The sequence below is a fragment of the Bombina bombina genome, chromosome 2 (genome assembly GCF_027579735.1).
Source record: "Bombina bombina isolate aBomBom1 chromosome 2, aBomBom1.pri, whole genome shotgun sequence".
Taxonomy (NCBI): Eukaryota; Metazoa; Chordata; class Amphibia; order Anura; family Bombinatoridae; genus Bombina; species Bombina bombina.
The window spans coordinates 100,089,862-100,104,498 of NC_069500.1; the positions used below are offsets into that span (position 1 = coordinate 100,089,862).

At 36.4% G+C, this 14,637-nt stretch overlaps 1 protein-coding gene across 1 annotated transcript in view; it reads left to right on the forward strand.

Annotated features, from left to right (window-relative positions):
- Positions 1-308: 308 nt before the first annotated feature.
- Positions 309-14,637, forward strand: part of TTC23L (tetratricopeptide repeat domain 23 like) — an 87,455-nt gene continuing 73,126 nt past the window's right edge. The window contains exons 1-3 of the mRNA XM_053699668.1: positions 309-535; positions 2,118-2,321; positions 13,359-13,548. Coding sequence (XP_053555643.1) covers positions 309-535; positions 2,118-2,321; positions 13,359-13,548 — 621 coding nt within the window. The remainder of the gene's footprint in view (positions 536-2,117; positions 2,322-13,358; positions 13,549-14,637) is intronic.

Sequence of the window (14,637 nt, forward strand, 5' to 3'; positions counted from 1 at the left end):
AATTAAAAATACATTTTAAAAAAGCAACAGATGCTCCTATTATTCCAAGTTGGTCTGTAAGTAGGGGAGGTCTAAAGCCATTCATTTTCAGATCCAAAATGTTGACCCCCCAAAGCTAAATGTGAAGGGTTCAGGGGCACTTGTGGAGGGCATCATATTCTACTATTGTTTCCTAGTTTTATTTTTTTTAAGTCCCCTTTTTCCCTCCTTTAATTTGCTCTTTGTTCTGTGTAGAGAACAGGATATGTAAAGCAAAACCTTGAAAATTCAGGGCATCTGTCACTTTTGAATTTTCTGGTGCTACAGTAATGAATACAGGTGCACAGCACTTCCTTTACTACCCTAAAACCACTGCTGTTACTACCACCTTTACAACAACACTTGAGAAGTCTATTTGTGAAGGTACCAAGGAGGAACCACAGTACCCAACAGTCTCACATATTGCGGGATTGTCACAGTTTAGGAGCTCTGCCATTCTGTCCCTTCAGCAGCTTCTCCTTCAGGGCAAATCTAGTGGCTTCCAAAGTGAAACCAAGTACTGTCCTGGCTACGCTCACTGCCTCTCCTGACTCCGCCCACAGCACAGCCAATCCTGTCTATCGTACAAACCACTGCTCCACCTTCACTCGTGGCCACCACCCACAAGTGATCCCCCCCGCTCCTTGTCCTGGAAAGCCTCCTGGAAATGTTGGGCAATATGCCAAAGCAATCAAGTTAATATAGAGTATGGCAAGCCAAGATATACAGAAACTGAGCAAGCACATATTGCTCAGCAAGACTGTAATAAGTAGGTGTGCTAAAATACAACCTGGTGGGTTCCTCATGCTTTTTCTTCAGGTCCCCTACCTGCAATTATACCCTCTGTGGGGGAAGTAAATCTCTCATATTTCTTGTAAACACCTTGAAGTTTTAAAGGGACACTAAAGTCAAAATTAAACTATCATGATTCAGATAGAGCATGCAGTTTTAATAGACTTTCCAATTTACTTCCATTATCCAACATGCACACAATTTCTTGTGTACATTGTCTGAGGCACAAGCTACTACTGAGCATGTGCAAAAGTTCACAGTGCATATGTATATGAGTCTTTGATTGGCAGAAGGCTGTCACATGGTACAGGGTGGGCAAACTGAAGTAAATTTAGAAGTTTGTAAGAAACTATCTACTGCTCATTTAAAATTCAGAATAAATGCAATTGCTTTTTATTATGCACTTTACTGTATTTAGTGCCTCTTTAATATAAAATCTTTAGTTATGTATAGTAAAACAACTTTGCTATGTGCTTTCATTATTTATTGTGACCCTTTTCGGGTAATTTAGCTTTGAAAAATGTGGTCTTTCTAATGCATAGCACTTGAAATGCACCCTAACTTCTCAAGGTTAACCGTGCTACATATCTTTCCCTAATTGGTGTTAACTGATAACAACTGTAAAGCAATGCACGTTACACTAACATTATTACCATGGCTCAAGCCTGGATGGGCTCCTCCAAATAAGTCAAATGGTGGGGGGAGTTTGATTATTGAAATTGCTTTAAACAAGATGTTAATTTGTTTTAAAATGTTTAGACTTGGACAATACGTTATTATGAAATATCTTGTAATTAGAAAGGGTTTATTGTCCCTTTTACAGTTTTTTTTCCCTCATGTTTGAAAAAGTTCAGTGCGTGAGGATATAACAACTTTTGGCCTAGATTACATGAATATAAGTGGTATGTAGCATTATCACCGTTGGAGTGCAATATATCGACCGTCTATACCGCTTGCATTTTTGCTCTGCTGTTACGTGGATGGTTAATATTGATCTTGCAAGCAGTATTATGGTACATGCTACAATACGTAGGTGAAGAAATGTAAAGAAAATTTAACCATCTATGTATTTTTTAAAAAGATTTACGTCATGAACAAAAATAAAACGCCATGATTACGCTGTCCTATGCCATGTTGCAAGTTTGCTCGCTGTGCTAGCCATGTGGCAAGAGAACATAAACAAGAAGAATTGCACATTCATATTTAACACTTTTTTTTTTTACTTTTACCTTCCCTTTAAGTATTGAATTTATAAATAAATGGGGGAATTTTTATTTATTTTTTATATTTATTTCACAAATTAACAGATGCTGCTTATCAATATCAGACCTCAGCATTTTCTGCAGAGTATACGGGACCAAGAGGCTAAGGATTGAGTTTGAGAGTCTTGTGCATGGAGTCATAGTGGAGCAGGGGCGGAGTCATGGCATGCTGCTGCAGAGTCTGGGATGGTTGGTGGTGTGGCTTATGACAATCACACACAATGCAGGAGAATTGGGAGTTCTGATTATGTATGTTAATCTCACTAGTCTTTGATAAAAATGTGTTCACTAGCCCTTAAAGAAAAAAATTATTCTGCTGCAGCGCCTCATGAGAAACAGTTGGCTCTGATCAACTACATTTTGAAACTTTAGGGGTTTCATGGTTATGAATGTAGCTGAATAGCGCCCCCAGCACTAACACTGGCTAATAGTTGGCTCGTATTGATAGCAACTAACACAAAAACATAATGCTCAAGGCCAGTAAAAGGGATGTTTGTCACATGCTTCAGCATAAATCTGTAAGTACATAAAAGGTTGTCTTCATCATTTTCACACACTTAATATATTTATATAGATTTTTTTTTATATTTCCCAGTAGCTAATGTTGATTTGTTTCCATATTTTGACTCTTTGAATATTACTCAAAAAAATCATGAATATATGTATCCATAGTATTTAAATGATGCTTTAATAACATTCATTATGTCACAAAATAAACTTGTTTAATAAATGTAATAAGTACAACTTATTTAATCACTCCTATCCTCCTAAACATTCCAATTCGTTTTCAATGCTAGCTCCGCCTTCCCCCTATAGTTTACCTGTTAAACACGGGAAAATCTATCCTATGACCTACTCCCCCTAAACATTACCATATATGTTCTATTTTTGAAACAACCAAAGGGACTCCTCCCTTTCCAGGTGTTCAGTTAGTCTATAGTGGACCCGCATAGTAGTAGACCCAACTGATACCCCATTCCAGATACCAAAGCAATATGTAGTTAAGAAATAAGCTCTACTTTTTAGTTTGGGCATAAGAGGCACTTCAACTTTACTATGCGACACTGCCAGAACAATCTATAAGACACATACCACTTGACTTTATCATTTTTAAGCCACCTGATACCACAAAAATAATTTTATAACATGCTTCTGAACATATATATCGCCTACCCCCTTGATCTAGATAACACTATTCCCAAGTATTCATGTTTTTAATGTTCCCGGTCCAAGAGTGACCACCTATTAAAATGGGAAATAGCCCTTTATAAATATAAGAGGTTGGACGTTGATTATATAGGATTATTACTTCCAACTAGATGTGCCTATGTTTAAAAATATTATGTCCATTTTTATGCTATAATGTTCTAGAGGTGTATTGTTGATATTCTTCACTATTATGCTTTTCACACTCAAACAGGTTAAAATCTTGGTATATATGATGTACTTTATTGACAATCCTACTGATGTGTAGACATATGCTCATGTCCATAACTGTATTGTAACCTTGCTTTTGTTTATAAATTCTATAACCTCAATAAAAACATAATTAAAAATAAAAAAAGTACCAACTTACAATATTCATACCATGGAAAATGTGGCCTTACAAATTTTTGGCCAGAGTGTAAATACTGCCACCATGTGGTATACATGTAAACTTTTGTGTAAAATTTGTGTTTTGGGACAGTATACTCCGAATTTCAACCAACAAAACTACATGTGCAACATGTATTTAACCAACGTTTCATTCATCAAAATTTAAAATAACAGTTTTTTTCTAATCTATTTTATAGTCAAACTTGTACCACTTGTGTATTCACTGTCCGCCTCCATGACCGCCGCTTTTTTTCACTATATTTGAAGAATTACCATTCATCGTATAGTCTTGATATCGGTTGCGCTATGTACCTGCTATGCGAACGCGCGCACAATGACATCGTCTGCTTCTGGTTTCCGCTATTCAGAGTTCTGCGCATGCCCAAAATCATATGTTCACTTCAAGCGTTCGATACTTCCAAGATGTTTAAATAATGAAATGAAAATAATTAATTAATGTAAATACAAGATAATTAATTTTGTTTTAAATAAAATGCACCGAAAATTAATCAATGTAAAACCGGTAGTGATTTACCTTCGCTAAGGGCGGAATATATATATTATCTATTTACGATGTACATATGCGACCTAGACGCATGCGCAGTAGCATTATCTGTAAAAAAAAATATGGTATACACAGGAGCGTGAACGAGCTTTAGTGGGAGGATAAATGTGCGTCACATCATTTGCATGTGGGAAGTACAGAGTCGGTCTATACCTCCCACATTGGAGATGCCGTGGAGGGGTTGGAGAACGGACATAGAGTAACGGTTAGGCTGCAAAACTTATGATTTAATAAAACATGTTATAATTTTGTTTTTGTCAAATTTAACAATGCGGTTATATTGTAAGGATATAGAGGAAGTTAGCGTTAGCTTTTACTTCCTCTGAGTTTACTGACCCTTTAATGCAGGTTGAAAACCTAGATTACATATTTTGCTATTTAGCCTTTCTTTTTAGGTCAAAGCACAATTTTTACTAAAAAGCAGGAGGTAGTTAATGTCCTTTATGTAGTTCCATGTTAATTTACTCTTAAAATCAGGTACTTGCAGGTTGTGCTATAACTATTAGAAGACAAATGCAGCATTCGAGCATGGAACAGTGTATTTAGCTATACAAATTTGTTGGAGGCATTTTAAAGTTTTTACAATAACTATGGTCTATGGTTTGCAAGTAGTCCAACAAATTATATATATATATATATATATATATTTGTTGTGGGTATAAAACACATACCATTATAACGTCACTAGACTTAAAACTAAATCTACATCTAAGGAATTAGACTATGTAATGTTTTTTTCTATAAAAGGTCCTTAAAGGTGTCAAAGGGAGAGAAAAAACAAAATGTATGCTTACCTGATAAATTATTTTCTTTCCTGGACTCTCCATGCCATCGGAAAGAAAGTAGGAAATAATTTTATAGAATTCTGCACTATGTGCAGAACCTGTGAAACAAATAATAATAATGATTTAAATGGACATTCTAGACAAAATTAAAGGGACACTGAACCCAAATTTTTTTCTTTCGTGATTCAGATAGAGCATGCAAATTTAAGCAACTTTCTAATTTACTACTATTGTCAATTTTTCTTCGTTCTCTTGCTTTCTTTATTTGAAAAAGAAGGCATCTAAGAATTTTTTTTGGTTCAGACCACGGAAAGCACTTGTTTATTGGTGGGTGAATTTAATCCACCAATCAGCAAGAACAACACAGTGTGTTCACCAAAAATGGTCCGGAATCTAAACTTACATTCTTGCATTTCAAATAAAGATACAAAGAGAATGAAGAGAATTTGATAATAGGAGTAAATTATAAAGTTGCTTAAAATTGCATGCTCTATCTGAATCACGAAAAAAAAATTGGGTTCAGTGTCCCTTTAAAGTCCACATGGATACATTTCAGTATTGAAAAGAAGCATTTTTGTAACATACATACAGTATATTAGCACAAATGCTTTAAATACACTGTTTCAAAAGTGTATTTAAATATGCAGTGCACCAGCATTTTAAACACAGCACTTGCTCAGAAAGCCTAAGGTGCTTGTGCCATCTGGTAATGACCCACTAGCACTCTGAGCAGCTGCAGTATTCAAAATGCTGATGCACTGAGTATATGTAGCTATGCTTCACATGCACGTGCAGAGAAAAATGTTAACACTAAAACAGTGATAACTTTTACTAGAAGCATTTTTGCCAATACATGTATATTGCAAATATGTTTCTATTCAAAGATGTAATAAATCTATGTGCATTTAAATTTTCACTGGAATGTCCCTTTAACACCCAAAAGTATACTCACCTTATCTTCACTGCTGTGCTCTTCTGCTCTGCTTTTTTTTTTTTTTTTTATGAGTTTGCTGTCTAATTACAGCATACCAAATTGTGCCATTGAACTAAATTACGATTTACACTGTGCATAATTAATGAGATGTATTCATGTGTAATTTACATACAAATTTTATGTTTTTTGATAAAATACGATTTTTGTTGCACCTTAACAATACAGTTTTTCCCTGAGTATTTTTGTTTGAATGGTTCAATTATTTGTTTTCTATGTTTAAAAAATTAAGTCAATGTAGTAAATCCCTTAAGTGTGAAGTTATAAGAAAAACTGCTCACTGTTCCAGTGTCCGGGTTTCAGGAATAAAACTCACCCCTTCAAACAGCGTGTAGAACAGCATCAGATTGAGCCAGAAATCACTGTGTACTCCCTGGTTTTCACTGCCTGAGTCTGCCGTCAGAGGTCTCCTCAACATCCGGAGAGTCCGTAACCCTTACGGGCTGAGAGATTGCTCAGCAAGCATCCACTGCTGCCTCCAGGTCGTGCCTCTATTTGATTTCGGCCAGCGGCGCTTGGCTCCATGGAGATGATGTCAGACGTGACGTAACGGAATGGGAGAGGTGAGGGTTTGCTTCGCCCAGGGCTTTCAAAATCACTGAGGAAAGCAGGATTAATGCTGGTGAAGTTCAGTGAACAAAAGAAGAAGGCACTCCCGCTGGGTATAATAAAACTTTGGTTTATTAAAGAAAAGTTAAAATGACAGCCAGGTAGGGTCCAAGGCAGTGCAAAACAAAATTTGGAGAGCGTAGCACCAAACGGCTTACATGTTTCAAAGCTGAGCCGTAATCATAGCTACCCAGCGGGACTGCCTTCTTTTTTTGTTCTATGTTTAAAATACACATTTTATTGTGCACTTTTTATACAAAAATGCAGTATACGCCCCTTAGCGAGACACCCTGTTTTCAGGGTAAAAAGTGGCTTTAGATCATTCCAGCACCAGGGAAATAGGACTGGCGAGCTTTCTTTAATATTCTCGCAAGCCCAGAGACCTTTAGATCATCGGCCCTTATTAGCAGAATTATGTGACATTAATTCCTACATTTCCTGTCCCTTCAAAATAGTTAATGGTTTTGAAGAGCGAGCTGATGGCACAGGAGGAAAAACCAATAACATAGTAACTAGTAACCATTCTATTATAGATGTACCCAGCAGTTCAATGGCCCTTTAATAGATCTGATAGATTAAATTATAATTACATGTGAAATCAATACCATTTATGTTGCATTTGGGGGGGTACACAGCAAACAGGTGTATGTTTGTAGGGATACTCACTTATTAAAAAAAAAGTTTGAGAAACACTAATTTTTGCAATCTGCATGGCTCGCCCAGTAAACTGAGACAGTGTCACACTCATCTCTTGTCAGCAGCTCTGCAGTGTTCATGTTGGGGAAATGTAAAGTCTTCTATATGGAAGCAGAATTAGAACAGAGGAACTGACATGACTTACAAATGACAAGTATCAATACATTTCTATACATTTTAGTAACATAAAAACGTTTCATACATATAGTTGTTAGGGTGTTATCCTCGCTAATTCATACCATTTTTCCCACACCTGATATTAAAGCTAGTAAAATTAACCCCTTATTGCATTGTTAAAAACGTATTTGTACATAAAACCAATTAGTATCAAACACCTTTTTAACAAATGAAATATATAAACTTTTTGTTACAAATAAATAAACGTTTAGAGCCAGTGAGCATAAATATATGTAATTGTTTTGAGAAACCTTATTTGTGCAAAGTCTGAAGGTTACAATAACGTATTGCTATTGTTTACACATTTAGTTAGGCTTTGAGAATCACAGTAAGAACGGAGCAAATTGATTACAAGACAAACTGCAATCACCCAGCTTCTATAAAATGACTACCAGCTAGACGACGCTTCTTACAGATTCCCTTAACAAACATGGCGGAAAGACCGCCTAATTTTAAACGGATGTACAGCCTCCGTTACCAGGGTGATAGTGAGTGGAGCGTTCGGTCACCATGGAGACCAACAATGTTACAGTAAGTGATGCTTGTCCCTTCTTTCGAATTTCGTCTGTAATCACGACCTGGGGTTAGTGCGAATGTTGTATTTGCTGGTATATAGAAAACTAATTAGCTTTTTACTTTTTGTACTGCGTGTTATTGACAGATTGATATCTATAATCTAATTAATAAATATAATGTAATATAAGCAAACTTCAGGAGTGCAGTTCTTACTGGGATAACAGGACATAGGTGTACTCCAACTCCCACCGTGCCACAAATACATTGGCAAAGGCAGGAGCAAATGTTTCCCCCATTGCCGTGCCACATGTTTCTAAATAGAACTATTCATCAAACATGAAGAAATTGTGAGATAGTAGGAATTGGAGTACCTCACAAATATAATTTCTTACTGTGAATTCCATATTTAATTCCTGCTGTAGAAATTTAAAAAAAATGTTAAAATAATTGTGATGAAAGATTATATACTGTCCTGTTCATTCAGGAATATCTGTACCACTTGGGTATTCATTCAGTTTTTACTACTAATATGAAATAATATATAATGTTTGATAGATCATGCTTGAATGTTGACTATAAAGGAGTTAATACAATAATTGAGCAAGCCAAATTAAATAAAAAAACTAAAAAATGTTTTTCCCAATTTCTGAATAAGTAATTCCCAGTTTTTATATGTTGTTTAAACTATGTTTAAAGGGTTATACTTCCTGCTTGTGTATATAATGAATTTGTAACCAATGATGGATAGTTTATGACTAAGCTCCACTAGGGGGCACGAAATGTGTCAGCCATCCATGTCTGCTTGGTAACCTGTCTTTTAAATATAAGAGTAAATGGAATTTTTAATATATTACACCTAGCAGTGCTGTCAGATAAGCCAACTCCTCAGATTAGGCATTTACGTCACTTCCGGTGACATGGAATCAGCTGTCTGACTGCAAATTCACTCACTGCGCATGTGCTTCATCGAGTCACTGCATCAAACATATATACGATGCACTGTAATTCCCCCATCTTCACTATCTTATTAGCCTACACCTGGGGGGGTTCAAGGGGGCCCTCATTCCCCAAGGTTCACTTGGGGTGGATGCCAGACAATCAGTTGGGTGCCCCCCTTTAACCCCCCAGACGGAGGCAAATTTTTTTTAGTGAAGATGGGGGGATTGCAGTGCATCATATATATGTCTGGTTAGCAACCTGGTGGAGCGCATGTGCAGTGGGTACATTTTTAGTCAGACTTGAATGATCTGATAGACTTGCGGCAATTGGAATGTGGTGATGCGCTGGAGAATGTGGTGACGCAGTGGAGCGCATGCGTAGTGAGGGAATCTGTGGTCAGGCAACTGATTTCACATCTCCGGAAGTGACGTAATTGCCTAATCTGAGGAGTTGGCTGATCTACCAGAACACCAGCACTGCTAGGTGTAATATATTAAAAATTGAATTTACTCAGACATTTAAAAAAAAAAAAAAAAGGTTACTAAGCAGACGCGGACGGCGTCTAAATAAAAAGAGAGAAGCGCTCAACCTGGGAACGAACAATAGCATAATAGCTTGTTCTATGGCTAGTTACCACCCAAGAAGCAGCCTCTTTTTGCTCAACATGTGCCTTTCACAGAGAAGAACGTTCCTGAAGCATATCAGTCTGATCCTGACTTCACAGTACAGTCCAGCCCCAAAATACCAGGCAATCCCTCTCTGAACGAGAGAAACGACAAAACCCCAGACATACGTTACGGCCTATTGTGGGCCTCGTCAGTGAGGTGCAGCCATATCCCTCTAGGCACACTAAGCAACGGGTTCACGTCTGGATTCCCGCATCACGCTAAGGGAGACTTCCCTAAGAGTCATAATTTGCATAAATAAAAAGAGAGACGCACTCAACCTGGGAACGAACAATAGCATAATAGCTTGTTCTATGGCTATGAACGGCGTCTAATCTGAGGAATTGGCTGATCTATTAGAACACCGTACCTTTTTCTATGTCCTGGAACAATTTGCGGATTGATCTGCCGCTGTACAGGCACTCCAAGCGTGGAAGAAATATTGGGGAAAGTTTTTGCATATGAGTTGCAGTACACAGCTACTTCGAGCCGAGGCTTGTGTTGAGAAGCTTACTGGGATAACCTCTATGTTCTATGTAGCCCCTGTAAAAAACATATGTAATGCTTAATAAATATCTATGTATAGGTACTGTGATTTTGTTAAAGGACCAGTAAATGCAGTAGATTTGCATAGTCAACAAATGCATGATGAAAAGACAATGCAATAGCACTTTTCTGACACATTTTAAATGTATGTCTATTTCCACTCCTTCTGCATCATGTGACAGCCATCAGCCAATCACAAATGCATATATATGTGTATTCTGTAAAGTCTTGCACATGCTCAGTAGGAGCTGGTGACTCAAAAAGTGTAAATATAAAAAGTCTATGCATGTTTTGTTAATGGAAGGAAATTGGAAACTTGTTTAAAACGGCATGAAATTAATAATGAAAATCTACTTTTGACTTGAGTGTCCCTTTAATGTGTATATATAATGAATCAAATAATTGGCCTTATCGGTTTACCAAATCCTATTACAAGATTTTTCATAGTAAAAATGTTGTATGAAATACTTTTTTTAATTACTGCGTTACAGATTTTATATAAAAATGTGAAATTATCTGCAATAGAGTGTGTTAATAATATGCACCTATGAATGTTACTAGGTTTATTATCTGCATCTAATCAAACAAATAACCTGAAAGTGTTCCACATGTACGTTTTTTCTAGGTATTAATATTGAAACTGTAAAGGGTGTGCAGATTTGGAGAAAAATATGAAATCTGCCCCAATATATATTCCTACAGACTCTACACATTCAGGGATGAAATCACAGTGCACGTAAGTATTACAAAATAGCTAGCAAAATCATAACACGTGCTGCTACCGGCTAAATGTCTTGTTAGTTTTAATAATGTATGTTAGAAGCATAAAGTTAAAATGGCTTGGTGCTGTAAAAATAAAATGCTATTTTTGAATCAAAGGGACATGAAACCCAAACATTTTGTATTGTGATTCAGACAGAGCTTACATAGTTGCCAACATTTCAAAAACAATTCCAGGGACACTCTACAGCAGATCAAGCAACCGGGTTACCGAAGTATTGACGACCTACTGTTCAACTGCTCCGTCCAGTCATTTCTGTGATCAAAAGACACACATTTGATAGTAATAGTATAATTAAAGCTTATTCCTATCTTATTATACAGATTACAGCACCAAGCTCCTACACCTACCCTATAATATTGACAATACCAGTCTCTGGAACACATCCTGGGCATATGGTTATTGTTACAACTCAGCATCAAAATTAGGAAGACAACACTCAGTTCAGCTGATCATACTGTGTGATTATGCAAAGCACTGGACTGTGTGAGTTGTTGGGGGCAAATGGATTTTGTATTATTTAGTCTGACAGCAAATTTCATATAAATAATGAAGATTACTGTCAGACTAAATAATGCAAAGATGCAAACAATAAATTATCTACAATAGTAGATCGTAGCAAGGTAACCCCCCCCCCTTTTTTTTTACAACAAATCAGCACAGCTCTTTAGTTAGTGTAGAGGAGCTGTAAGTGTTTTTCTTTTCTTAGAGAAGGTGCATAACATTGAGTCACAAATGCCCCAGCTCAGCTGCAGCCCTCCAAATCTCCTGGAGAAGACATTTCCAGGAACAAAAAAAATCCAGGGACATACAACACAATTCAGGGACTGTCCCTGGAAATTAGGGACTGTTGGCAACTACGAGCTTACCATATGAAAGAGTTTTCAGTTTAGTTCTATTATCAAATTTGCTTTGTTCCCATGATATTCTGTGTTTAAGAGCATCTGGAGCACTATATGGCAGGAAATAGTGCTGCCATCTAGTTATCTTGCAAATGGATACAATTCTTGCAAAACTGCTGCCATATAGTGTTCCAGAAATGGGAAGGCTCCAAAGCATATGTCCCTGCTCTTCAACAAATAATGCCAAGAGAAAAATACCAAGAGAAAAAATGTTACTAGAAGTACATTAGAAAGTTGTTTCAAATCGCATGCTCTATCTGAATCATGAAAGAAAAATGTTTCATATCCCTTTAATGTTCCTTGCAATGCTTTGCAACTCCCCACTTGTGAATTACAGAACATTGCAGATCCGGAAACAATACTATTAGCTCTGATACTATTTGTGTCATTCATTTTTCAGATATTGAATTTGTTTCTGACTATAATGTCCATTATGGGTTTAACTGTATTTTCTAGGATTAAATACACAGTTACCATGGGGAACTTGAGTAATAATTAAAGGGACAGTCAACTCTAAAAAATGTATTGTTTAAAAAGATAGATAATCCCTTTATTACCCATTCCCCAGTTTTGCATAACCAACACTGTTATAGAAATATACTTTTTACCTCTGTAATTACCCTGTATCTAAGCCTCTTCTGATAGCCCTCTGATCACATGACTTTTTATTTATTATCTATTGACTTGCATTTTAGCCAATTAGTACAGTGACATCCACAACCCACGGGCGTGAGCACAATGTTATCTATATGGCCCACATGAACTAGCAGTCTCCTGTTGAGAAAAGCTAATAAAAAAGCATGTGATAAGAGGCTGTCTATAGTGGCTTAGAAACAGTCAGAAATGTATAGGTTTAAATGGTATAAAGCAGTGGTTGCCAACCGCGGTCCTCAAGGACCCCCAACAGTCCTGGTTTTCATTATAGCTAAACCAGTGCACAGGTGAAGTAATCAGCTGATCTGTAACCAACCTGCTCTCATCCATCAGCTGATTATTTCACCTGTGCACTGGTTCAGCTATAATGAAAACCAGGACTGTTGGGGGTCCTTGAGGACCGCGGTTGGCAACCACTGGTATAAAGTATATTAATATAACAATGTCGGTTATGCAAATCTGGGGAATAGGTAGTATAGGCGTTATCTATCTTTTTAAACAATAACAATTTTTGTGTTGGCTGTCCCTTTAAATATTCTGTTTTTATACTTGCATTAATATATCTATTTAAATGGCACATATTATAGTGTATTTTACCTAGTATTTTGTATATGTGCGATGCAGTTTTGTGAAGTTTTAAATTGTTTTCCAAATGTGTTTAGGTGATTAGGTTGTGCATAATACTATGGCTTTTCTCTGCTCAGAGAATACATTAGAACTGCACATCGCTGCTTAGGAGCCCATTAGACTAGACCCTGGTTTTCTGTTATTTTCTAAATTACTTTGTAAATCTATTTGGAAAAATGCTCCAAACACAAATGTAAACACATAAAAATAATGTCAAAATGTTTCCCTATTACTCAGAACCCCTAAAACAGCAAACATACATCATGAAGCTGACGAGGTTTACGAAGAGGTCAGCACTATAAGCTGCGTTGAAGAATTTCTCCCATTACCAACAGAGAGAAGCTTTTACGCCGAGAGCGTTTCATCTCCGATGGAAAAATTATCCCAAGCGCAGATGATGGCAGCAAACTTAATCAAAGAAAATGAGGTGAGAGGGAACCTAGTTTTGTTTCAGGCAAGCCCTGCTGGCTATTTATCTCACACCACATTATAAAGGGCTGAAATGACTTTCTTTGATTACTCGGACTAAACTCATTTGTTTATTGCATAAATTTAATTACGGCCAATGTTCTGTGTTTTTATGGCTGAATAACTCATCAAAAGAAACAGGAATTCAAAAAACTGTAACCACTTTGTGACAGGTGAATTTTATTGCTGCAAAAACTGATTTGAATTCATTTTAGGCCATTGTTTTCTAAATGGTGCTATTTTACCCGAACATAAAACTATACAGTTGCTATGCTTTATTGAAAGGACATGAAAGTCTAACTGAAACTATCATGGTTTAGATAAAACATGCAATTTTAAGAGACTTTTCGATATAACTGCTACTGGGAGATAACTGTTCCCATATATGTCTATTTTCATTGGCTTACCAGATGTTTTCAGCTAGTTACCAGTAGGGCATTGCTGCTCTGAAGCCAATTTTAACTATGTATTTATCCTCTTCGCATAGTTGTATGCTAGCAGTACTGCAATAGTTAAAATCTTCTAACATTTCTTTTTTGTATTTTTAGATTTTTACCAATGTGACCACTCTTTAATGTGTAAATTTGATCTTTAACAAATTAAAAACTCTGTTTCTCTATTCTTAAAGGGACAGTAAACTTGATATATATTTTTTTATAAATAAATTGCATGCTGTAAAAATCACAGTAGTGTAAATACGATTGCTGTGTCGTCCTCTCTGGGCAGATACTTCACTCATGACGCACATTATGCCCTTACTGGCACATTAACAATGTAATAATGAATCACGCTGCATATAGCACTCACTGTTTTCTTTCTAGTCTCCTGAGTCTACCTAGGTATACTTTTCTACAAAGGATACCAACAGAACAAAGCAAATTAGACAATAGAAGTAAAATGAAAAGTTGTTTAAAATAGCATGCTTGATCTGAATCGTAAAAGTATAATAATGACTTTACTTTCTCTTTAAATACATAAAAAAAAACACTGAAATCACCTTTGCATATGTTTAAAGTTTGTCTTTTTTAAATGCAAAATTTGCCCCCCC